At 39.9% G+C, this 11,740-nt stretch overlaps 1 protein-coding gene across 4 annotated transcripts in view; it reads left to right on the top strand.

Annotated features, from left to right (window-relative positions):
• The first annotated feature begins 68 nt into the window (after positions 1-68).
• THOC1 (THO complex subunit 1) overlaps positions 69-11,740 on the top strand; it is a 35,111-nt gene continuing 23,439 nt past the window's right edge. The window contains exons 1-9 of one of the 4 annotated variants that reach the window (XM_073331436.2): positions 69-233; positions 1,108-1,181; positions 1,281-1,341; positions 2,716-2,782; positions 4,210-4,328; positions 5,604-5,652; positions 6,225-6,320; positions 6,633-6,715; positions 8,130-8,203. In XM_073331436.2, the coding sequence (XP_073187537.1) occupies positions 186-233; positions 1,108-1,181; positions 1,281-1,341; positions 2,716-2,782; positions 4,210-4,328; positions 5,604-5,652; positions 6,225-6,320; positions 6,633-6,715; positions 8,130-8,203 (671 nt within the window). In that variant the 5' untranslated portion in view covers positions 69-185. Of the gene's footprint in view, positions 234-1,107; positions 1,182-1,280; positions 1,342-2,715; positions 2,783-4,209; positions 4,329-5,603; positions 5,653-6,224; positions 6,321-6,632; positions 6,716-8,129; positions 8,204-11,740 lie in introns of those variants that run through there. The other 3 variants (XM_073331435.2, XM_073331437.2, XM_073331438.2) reach the window with 3 other exon arrangements.

Raw genomic sequence — 11,740 nt, 5'->3', positions numbered from 1 at the left:
CGCTCCGTTCCCCGCCCCCGGAGTCCCTCTAGCCGGCCTGGTGGGTGGGGCCCTACCTCTCCCTGGCCCTCGGGGCGCGACAGGCCGGTGGCTGAGGGCGCTCTAGCTCCGCTCTCTATGGTTTCGACACCGAGGCGCTGAGCGATGGCGTCATAAGCGCGGGCCGCAGAGCTGCCGGAGGGAGGATGTCGCCGCCGCTCTTCAGCCTCCCCGAGGCGCGGCTCCGCTTCACGGTGAGCAGCGCGGGCGCGGAGCCGAGGCGCGGGCTCGCCTGGCGCGCGGTGTACGCCACCGCGTACTCGGCGCGGAGCCCGGCGCAGGCATTTCCTGCTTCCTCCGGCCCGGGGGGGGGGGGTCGCCTCGCCGCGCCTCGCCGCGCCTCGCGCGTCCCCTGGCCCTGCCCGCCGCCGCCGCCGCCTTCCTGGGCCCCGCCCGTGGGGTGTGTCCCCCCGACACCCGCGGGGCAGGTGACTCGGCTGCTGCGGGGGGTGGACCAGCCAGCGGCAGACCCAGCAGCTCTCCCGACTGGCCGGGCCTGGACAGAGGGCTCTGCGCAGGTAGCTTTCCCACGGGGGCCACCAAATGGTGCTGGGTCTCGGGGCTGCACGTAGGACCTGCAGCAGTTTCAGTTTAATCAATTAAAAAAAAAAAACACACAGTGTAAATTTCTGTGGGGGCAACTTTATGTCGGTTTACCGCTGCGAGCTAAGCCCGTACGAGTGTCCCCAGGCAAACTTGAACCAGTTTAGCTCAATCAGTTTAAAACCGTGCCTCTGGTCAAACCGGTGCAACTTTTGTAAGTAGACCAGGCCTTTGTATCACTTGTAGCGTCAGTCATGTTAGTGTGTGGCGTAATTCATTTTACGTACGTTTTGGTGCTTTTAAAGGTTATTACTTTCTGTGGCATTATGACCCACCAAATTGTGTACGTTTGTTGTTGTTATTGGAAATTGATCTGTGGTAATCCCCCCGGGTTAAGAGAGCATTAGTATTTAACTTTTTCTGTCAGATTAAAAAAGACTCCTCTATCTGGATTACTTTTGATTTCCTTCTGGTTTCGTACTGGGAGTTACTTGCAACTTATTTTATCACGTAACTTGTTTTTAGAATTCTACTCGAGATGCTTTGACCAACAGAACTATCAAACCCTTATTGAATGCATTCAACCAGATTCCTGGGAGGTAAGGAGTTATCATTTCATTTTTAAAAATGTCTTTTCAACTAATTATTATTTATCCTGAATGTTTCATCAGTACTGTCTAAAACTTTACTATTTGTAGTGAAAATGAAAAGAAATGCACCCTGGATCAATCTTTCAGAGTTGTTCTAGAAGAGGAAATTGTAAGTATATCGTTCACATCACTGTAACTATTTGTTGATACAAATTGAAATTGTATATTGTATATTAATGTACAACTTGTGTACATTTATTTACCATTTGAGTGTACTATGTTGGCTATTAGTAAAAACTTTCAGAAATTATTAGGATATCTGTTGGAAACATGAATCACTTTGCCATATTTTAAAAATTATCTGTTAAAAGATGCTTTCACAAATGTCTCATAGTCTAGTGATGTTTATAAAATCTCTCAAAGTATTTATTGTTTACAGTAGTTTTTAAAAATCTGTACTTTAGTTCCAAATTATAAATCTGTATGATTTATGATAACAGCTTTTATATAGGATCTAGGAGATTGCTTTCTTCATTATTTAGCCCTTGAAGGAATACACTAAGAGTAAAACAAAACTGAAAACAATAACTTGCATGAAAGAATACCTAGCAGAGTGTAGACTTATAGGATTTCATTCTGTCCTTTGAAAGGAAATACTTTAAAAAAAAAAAAGTTGCACATTCCCTAACATTTTGTAGTGTAGGCTCATAAGGGCCTTTTAATCTTCGATTAGAATAGTATTGCCGTTCATTCCAAAGCAATATACAAAATATATAGAAAATCATTTCACCCAGCAGCCAAAATGCAGATGCTTCGGGGGGAGGGGGATAGGGAAAATGTTAACTGTTTAATAGCACCCAACATGTCTACATTGTGGGGACTAAGCAGCATAGTTGTAGCTATGTTGACATAACTCCGTAGTATAGACACAGTCCAAAGTGATGGAAGGGTTTTTACATCACTGTAGGAGCTCCATGTTCCTGAGCGACAACAGCTAGGCTGACAGAAGCATTCTGTAAATCTGGCTACATCTACCCTTGGGGTTACAGCTGCATAGCTGCAGTGCTCAGAGATGTGGATTTTTCACACTCTGGAGTGCCATACCAATATGGACCTAAAATTTACCATTCCACTGTTTATGAAAGGTATCAGGTCATTGAAATTGCAGAGGAAATCTAGAGAGATTGTAACTACACATGTTGGAATAAGGGTATTCCAAATAGCACTGGCCATGCATAATGTGCTATAGAGTCTTTAATGACCAAAAGTAATCAGGAAATGTCACTCAACTGCATGAGTTTAACTTGGTATTAGTTTCATATGAAATGCTTGCTACTGAATGTTACTTCCTAGTGTGGTTAAATTCATGGGAAGATGAACATTGACTTTTCTTTGTGCTCATAGTGAGATTTTGAACATTTGTAATATAAAATATACTTAAGTAAAACAAGACGTTAGCTTTCTCTGGCTTTAGTAAATGCATCTGATCAAAATAGTACAAATTACTTGAATTCTGTAATAAATCTGTCTTACATTTGTTTAGATAAACCAAGCCTCATGTGAAAATGTCTTGGCTATTATTTCTCTTGCTATTAATGGAGTTACAGATGGTGAGTGAGTAATTATATGAAACAGCCTGATACAAGGTATAAGTTTGAGTGTGCTTACCATATCATTCTCTTTCATTAGTATTTACAAACGTCAACTCCACTAGTGCATGGTCCTTAGCTTAACTGTTTGCACAGATGCTAAGATATTATGGTGATCTAACAGTAGTAGAGTTCTTGCATAGGACAGCTGCCTAACTTCTGCTAACTGAACTTGTAACTGCTGTACATATTGGAATGGATCCTTTTTTAAAAGCATAGTGGGAATCTGAGTTCATTTCTGAACTCTTCTCTCAGGTTGTAATAGCACTTACATAGCACTTTTCATCCATGGATCTCTAAACTCTTTACAAATGTGGGTTTTGTTATCCTGATTTTACTGTTGAGAAGAGAGAGACAGTGAGGTTAATTGACCAATGTCCTATAACATCTTATTGGAACAGAAACTTATCTCCTGGCTTTCCATGCTGGTCCCCCAGCAGTAACTGACCTGCTGCAACACAACTGTGTTGTAGTGTTTGAGTCTTTGTCTTTACAATGTCTTTTTAGAATTGTGAATGTGAATTGAGACAATGGTGGAAGCCCTCTTGCATAGAACCCCTGGTCATCAATTCCATTTGTTTATGAATGGAAATACATAAGTCACTTAAGTGTATTCCTGTTAAATATTTGTTTTGTTGAGTAAAATTTTATATGAACGGTAGTAATCATCTTTTGTCAAAATGTTTGTATTTCATAAATGATCAGTGTAAGGTGTGACCATTTAGCTGTGGTTGCATATGCTGTGTACCTCAGTAATTTCTGCATCCATTTATCAGAGCACCATTGTAATAGTCACTTGACTAAATGACAATAATAACAATCATCAAAAGCTTTATCTTTGAAGTAGAACGGTTAAATTGGAAGTCTGAAAAAGGAGGATGGGCATGGGGGGGGGAGGGAATATGAGGCTCTGCCTCTTCAATTCTGAAGAATTAGTCACTCAGTGGTGAAAACACTGACGTTTCTGAATTGTTTCTTGGTAGAGGGCAGATTCTACTTCAAAAAGCCTTACAGCAGTAGGCCCTACTATAGTTTCACTTTCTTCCTCTGAAAAAAGCAGCCCAATACCTTTTAATTGTAATAAAATTTAAACAAAAATTCCAACATCTCTTAATTTGGGGACCTACCAAGTTTTGATAACTATTACTGTATCTTATTTTTAGTACAGTGGTACCTATGAAATGCTAGGTACTGTACATACTTGTGCTCTCTCACACACACACGAAAACAGAAGAATTTATATTTTAGTCCCTACCTTTTCTGACTTTTCTTAGTAACTTCTTTCTCATGATACTTTGCAACTTCCTCGTTCCATCTTTGTTAATACAGTTATTAGGTGCAAGTCTTTCTGACTAAAATGATCCTTGCACTCCCACCCTTCTCTAAAGGTATCTGTACAGCATCAACCCCTTTTGTTCTTCTGGGAGATGTTCTGGATTGCCTGCCTTTGGATCAGTGTGACAAAATTTTTACCTTTGTCGAAAAAAATGTCACTACATGGAAATCGGTGAGTATTTTTTCCAAAGTGTGTTTCGTTCATGCTGAAGATGATATGGAGGTATAAATGATTGACCAATTAACAAGATGGATTTTGTCTTTTATTTTTGTGTTGAAATAATAGAATAAATATTGTCAGTATTGCCTGCTTATAGGAAACACAGAAGGTAGGCTTGTAAGTATAGCAGATTCAGAACTGTTAACTTTGAGTTAAAAAATCATGATTTCTTAAAAAAAAAAAAAAAATCATCTTTTTGGTCTGTCTTGTTTTTATTAAATCCCCTGCCTATCCCAAATGGTCTGTGACAATAACAGATTGGAAATTCAACTCAAAATGTGTACAGAATGTGCACACGCAAAATGCAGGCCTCAGCTGCCATGTGCACCCACCGCTTCTTCCTCCCCCTTTCCTTCCTCAGCAGCTTCCTCCCCTCTAGCCTGCAGGAGAAGGGGCTTCCCTTGGGCTCCTTCCTTCAGTAACTCTCCCTTCCTAGATTGTGGTTGGTGGTGGGGGTGAATCTGCTGCTGCCACTGCCAAAGCCAAAGGATGTGCAGGCTCCAGTGCTCTGCACTGCATGCAGCACAAGAACAGCAGCCTTCAGAAGTTGAAGGGGAAACTGGGCATTTCAAACAATATGTCTGAGTTTCCAGTTTTATTGCATGGTCATGAGAACCCCTCAAAATCAGCCCAAAATTTCAACGTTTACAATATCTGTAGTGTTGGCAGCTCTTCAGATTTATCCATAAAAAGCTTCCGAGTACTATCAAATAATTGATCTCTGTTCCTTGATCTAAATGTGACCTCCTAGCCATTCAAGACAGGTTTCTGTCATTCCAAACATCATCCATTTCATTCCTTGTACTGGCAGGTTTCTACTGTCAGCTGATGCTGTTCTAAATCTTGTGTTTATGTGCTTCTCTTAACTTTACATCTATACATAAAACACAGGGGAAAAAATGGGTTACAAATCAGTATTTCTCACTGTGTAAAGAGCCTTTCAGAAAAAGCACATGAATTACCAGCATTTCTTGTATTTGTATGGAGGTTGGCATTAAGCTTGGGTTACTTTATGAACTAGAAATTTTCTTGGAATTTTTGGGACTTTTTTGTGGAGTCTTCCTTAAATAAGTGGAAATTCGCTGTTGAGGTTTAAGAACAGGAAGGACTCAGATGGATTTATTTCTAATATCAATGTGATCTGTACTGTTGAGTTGAAAAGACAAAAGCTATTGAAGATTTGCAGCATCCTCCGAATGAGACTGATCCGTTTGCTCTGTTTTTCAGAATACATTTTATTCAGCTGGGAAGAATTACCTGCTGAGAATGTGCAACGGTGAGTAGCACTTTTTCAGGGAAGTGCAATGCAGGTCCAAAAACAACTGAACAAAGCTAGGGTCTTAATATTTGAGTCACATTAGACTGTTTTCTGTAATTGTTTTTAAAATGATGAGCTGTTTGTCTTGGTAGGTACTCAAGACCTTGCTGTTCAATATGAGCTTCATTTTGATTATGGGGAAATTTCTCTCTATCACAGAGAAGGAGAGAGAGAGACGCTAGAAGAAAGTTTCTGAGTAACATTTAAGCCCTCATCATTGCCAGAGGCTGTATTGGAAGGAGTGGTCCAATAGGCTTCTTCCTGCAATTATCTTTAAATACAGTTTTAGGACTCTTGGTTTGTGGGAATTCAGAGACTTGGTCCACTAGAACACATTAGATAAAACATTTGAGGCCTGAGGGAGAAAGGGTCATTTTAAGATGTCTCAAATTTATTTTGTTAGTTATGGAGATCCCACCTGTCTGAACTCTTAAAATGAGTTCTAGAGACAAAATGGATGAAAAGTTGGGAGATAATACATGTGATAACATTAATGCTTATCTCTGCTTTCTCGTTTTTACATTATTTAGATCTCCTAAGAAGATTATCTAAATCACAGAACACAGTCTTCTGTGGAAGAATTCAGCTATTCCTGGCTAGATTATTTCCTCTTTCAGAGAAGTCAGGTGAGATTTTGTGTATTTCACATGAAAGAAGAGTAGCTTAAAAGATTAAATACTCCAGTCTCTAATAATCCTACTTCAAACAAAATTGACTTTAACCAGAAATCAGCTTTTAATTTTGACTTTAATATGTGTCTAACATAGAATTTAAAAATCATTCACTTTTTATAAATACAAACAGAAATTGTTACTTGATTTGTTTCCTACAGATTGGCTATTGTATGTTGGGTAATAATCATGAGCTGGCTTTATGAACTTCATCAATTCCCAGACTGACACATCTGCTCTTTTTAAAAGTTGGTATTTTTTCTGCAGGACTCAATTTGCAAAGTCAGTTTAATCTGGAAAATGTCACAGTTTTCAATACTAATGAACAAGAGAGCACTCTAGGACAGAAGGTGAGAATTGATGCATTATGCTCCATGTGTCTGCAGAAAATTTGTGTAAAAACTATAGGAGTACTTGTGGCACCTTAGAGACTAACCAATTTATTTGAGCATGAGCTTTCGTGAGCTACAGCTCACTTCATCAGATGAAGTGAGCTGTAGCTCACGAAAGCTCATGCTCAAATAAATTGGTTAGTCTCTAAGGTGCCACAAGTACTCCTTTTCTTTTTGCGAATACAGACTAACACGGCTGTTACTCTGAAACCTGTAAAAACTATAGGAGAGCTGGCACAAAATAATCACAACCACTTTTAGCCAGTATTTAGAATTATATACTTCTATAAAACATCATTCTGGTCTGGAACTTAACATGTATTTCACCCACTTTGTCAGCAATCATAGGTAGGATGGGATGTGGGAATTTTTGAACCTTTAACTTGAGGTTTGAGGGTTAATATCTTAATCAAATAAGCTTTACCTGACTACTTGTGAAACTGCAGTGCTAGCATGCTCTCTCTCTGACTTGCAGATTCAGGGCCTGTACAAGCCCTCTCAGAGCTCCATTGAAGTCAGGGAGTCCGCCCTTGAATGGTCCATTACAGAATGAATATATATATATAATATGAGAGAGAGACACACTCTCTGACTCTCTCACACACACACACACACACAATATATATGTATTTGTGAGAGGGACCTAGTAGTGTAGGATACAGTAACTTAGAGGTTTTCTTTCAGTGTTGTCCTAAATTTTCTGAACCAAAAATTAAAGCAGTTTTTTAAAAAAAAGAGGAAGTTAGAAAAATCTGGAATTTATTAAGAGACCAAAACCGTAGTGTATGCTATTGACGGAGCTTTTTCCTCCTTGATGTTCTCTTTTGTATCTGCCTGTATTTCTCTTTGTGTCCCAGAAGTTAAACTAGGTGACTGCTCCTAATTTTTTCAGTTTTCCATTTTTGGAGCATATGTTGAGTGTAACTCCCCAAGAGATGGGGAAGGAAGAAGGGAAAAAATAATATAGGCTGCGATTCAGGAAAGCACTTAAGCACATGCTTATGCACCCTTCCTTCATACGGAGGCTGTCCTGGATCAGGCCTGTAGAGGGGAAAGGATTAAAGTGAAGGGGAATTCCCTTTACAAGTCATCACATTTCAAGACCCGTTTAAACTTCCATGTTTACTTAAAATGCGAATTGCAGCACTCACTACCTTACCTATCGCAACGCTACGTCAGTGTTCTAATAGTTGCTAGTTGAAGACCTGGCTTAAGAATGAACAAACCAAAAACTGTTCAAAGGATGTTTTGTTTTGGTTCCAATGAATAATGAAGGTCTAGGAAACTGGAATAATGAGAATGACCTGCAGATTCAAACGTGTATATGTAGTTTCTACGCTTAGAGTGTACTCTCTTCCCCCCTTTCTGTCAGCACATAGAGGAGAGAGATGAAGGAATGGAAGTAGAAGAAGGTGAAATGGGAGATGATGAAGCGCCTACAAGTTGGTGAGCTTAAAGTTTAGTTTAGCTTTTAAAATTATGAAGTGAAAGCATGCGGTGGTAGATTGAAAACTGAAGTTTTAGTTTAGAAACTATATTCTTGTATGCTGTATTCAGAATTATTCCTTTCTTTAAACAGTTATGACCTAATGTAAACAAAAAAATAGTCCAGTCCAATCTAAGTATTCACATTAATTTTAATTCAATATTGTCTTCAAATAATGAAAGAAGCCACATTTTTGATGTTACCAAAAAATACAGTAACAAGCATTTGATAGTGGTGTTTAACTTAAAAACTGAATACTGTATAAGACAGGCCGTGCCTACACTTACCAGTAGATCAGCACTGCTGTGATCAATGCAGCAGGTGTCGATTTTAGCAAGTCCGGTGATGACCTGCTAAGTCAATGGCAGAGTGCTTTTCCCTTGACTCTGGTACTCCAGCTCCCTGAGAAGAGTAAAGTAAATCAGCGGGAGAGCATCACCCATCAACTTCACTGTTATTCACATAGCTGGAGTAGTGTAACTTAGATTGACCTACTGCAATAGTATAGACAAGGCCTCGGATAATAAAACTTCTTCATGGATCCAAATACCAGCCTATCTCATTTAAACAATATTTATCCAAAGTGTTCTTAGGCCAAAATTTTCAAATATGAGTATACAAAGTTTGCCATTTAAATAGATGGCTCTGAAAAATCAAGCCACTTATTTGGTGCCTAACTTCAATAACCCACAACTGACAGTTATTGCCTATGGGTTTATAGAATGTCCTCAGTTCAGTTAATGTAATTGAAGACTTAAGTTTTTGTTTAAGCCTTTTATTTAATTAAACTAATTACCTTCTAACTTATTACTAATTTTCAAAATACAAAATGAACAGTTAAAAGAAATTCTCTATTTTCTGGCTTGCAACATGGGGGTGCATGAAGAGAGGATAAACTGCAAGCTACTTGACTTCTAACTCACATCACCACCTTAATTGTAATTGACAGTGTAATTGGCACTGAGGTTGAAAATCATTCCAGTAAAGTGGCTGAGCAGTTTACCATTGTCCTCGATCAAGAAAATGCTCAATGTAATAGGAAAAAACTTGTTCCCTGTGGCTTTTATGTTAAAGAAGCTTCTTTCTGATTATCCACATTCCATTTAAGTGGCTTCACCTGTCCCAGAGGGAGAGCTGGAGACACTGGGGTGCAAGGCATAATCAACAAGGTGCTTTTTTTTTTTTAGTGGACTTTGTGTCAGCATTTATAGAATAAACTTCTGCTCAGAGTATTGATGGAATTCTTAGTGTAATTAGTTTTACAGGTACTAAACAGCATGTTTGTTCTTTTTGCCATACTAAGCCACAAATTGGTGTCCTTTGCCATCTTGCTATATTATTAGAGGAGTGGTAAAACAGTGAGGCAGAAGCAGTAAATGTAAGCTTGTAATAGTGCTGCATTCACAGTGGTTGAATCATTAGTGTGAGAGCTGCTGTGCTCTAGGATTTTGTTGCTATGGATTCCAGGTCAGATGAGCCAGATGTAAAGTACATGCAAATAATCAGAAAATATTGCACTGAAACAGTTATAGCAGGATTGATATATCAATATCGTGATCACTTTTTTAAAAAAAATTGTAGTATTGAAGCAGGGGTGGCCAACCTGTGGCTCCAGAGCCACATGCCATTCTTCAGACGTTAATATGCAGCTCCTTGTATAGGCATCGACTCTGGGGCTGGAGCGATAGTCGCCAACTTTCCAGTGTGCCAGGGGGTACTCACTGCTCAACCCCTGGCTCTGCCACAGGCCCTGCCCCCACTCCACCCCTTCCTGCCCCCTCTCCTGTGACTGCCATGCCCTCACTCTCTCCCTCCCCCCCATCCCTCCCCTCTTGCATGCCACAAAACAGCTGATTGGGAGGGAGGGGGAGGTGCTGATCCGCAGAGGTGCTGGGGCAGGGGAGCTGATGTGGGGCTGCTGACATTTTACTGTGGCTCTTTGGCAATGTACATTGGTAAACTCTGGGTCCTTCTCAGACTTAGGTTGGCCACCCCTGTACTGAAGGAATGAGAAATATATAGCTTTATAGATTTGCCGCTCTTTGATGTTTCAAAGTTTGGAAGTGTTACCACTGACATACCCTTCTGAGGAATGAGTCAACGCATACTTAACACCACACTCCCTTAAAGCCAGAAATGTTTGTTGAAGTGGGTCCATTAAGGGACCTTACTGATATAAATATCCTGTCATAAATCATGACCTGAGAGAGACTACAGCAGTTGAGCACATGAAAGCAGAAAGCCTATAAGGAATGGAAGATGGGATGGTCAGCAAGGAAAGCTGCCACTTGGAAGTCAGAAGGCATACGGGAAAAGTGAGAACTGCCAAAAGCCAAGCAGAGTTTGACATTGAAAAGGAAACTAAAACCAGTAGTAAAGTTCTTTAGCCATATAAATGAAAACAAGGAAAGAAGAAGTGGGGACTGCTAAGCAATGAGGGTGGGGGTGGAGGTTAAAGATAATCTAGGCATAGCCCAGCACCTAAACAAGTACTTCAGCTTTTAATAAGGGTAAGGAGGAGCTTAGGGGTAGTGGCAGGGTGGCTAATAGAAACAAGGATATGGAAGTAGAAATTACCACATCTGAGGTGGAAGTCAAACTCAAACAGCTTAATGGGATCAAATCGGGGTGATTGGATAATTTCCATCCAAGAATATTAAAGGAACTGGCAGATGAAATTGCAAGCTCAGCAGCAAGAATCTGTAAACTAGGGGGGCATACCCTATGAGAAGAGAAGTGCTAATATAGAACCTCTTTTTAAGAAAGGGGTGGGGGGGGGATGATCTTGGAAACTACAACCCTATTAATTTGATCTCAATTTTATGCAAGGCCTTGGAACAAATTTTGAAAGAGAAAGTAGTTAAGGACATAGAAGTAATTGGGATAAAATTCAGTATAGTTTCACAAAAGGTAAATAGTGTCAGACCAACTTTATCTTTTTCTTTGAGAAGATAATTGATATTTTTAGACAAAGGAAATTCAGTAAATCTAATCTACCTGGATTTCAGTAAAGCATTTGATATAGTTCCACATGGGAAATTATTAGTTACATTGGAAAAGCTGTAGATAATCTGAGAATTGAAAGGTGGCTAAGGAACTGATTGAAGGAGAGACCTCAGCAGGTTCTACTGAAAGGTGAACCGTCAGGCTGGGGTGAGGTTACTGGTGGAGTTTCTCGGGGATCAGTCTTGGGACAATCTTATTTCACACTTTTTTTATTCATGACTTTGGCACAAAAAGTGAGGGTGAGCTAATAAAATTTGCGGATGACCCAATGTTGGGAGGTATTGCCAATACCGAGGAGGACTGGCATATCATACAAGAAGATCTGGATGACCTTAAAAACTGGAGTAATAGAAATGAGATGAAATTTAATAGTGCAAAGTCATGTAGTTAGAGACTGACTACAAGAATTTTTGCTATAAGCTGCGGAACACATCCGTTGGAATGACAGAGGAGGAGGAAAAACCTGGTCATCGACTATGAGCCACCAATAT

Source organism: Lepidochelys kempii, chromosome 2, assembly GCF_965140285.1.
Source record: "Lepidochelys kempii isolate rLepKem1 chromosome 2, rLepKem1.hap1, whole genome shotgun sequence".
In the NCBI taxonomy this organism is placed as follows: Eukaryota; Metazoa; Chordata; order Testudines; family Cheloniidae; genus Lepidochelys; species Lepidochelys kempii.
This window is presented reverse-complemented; position numbering and strand designations above follow the sequence as displayed.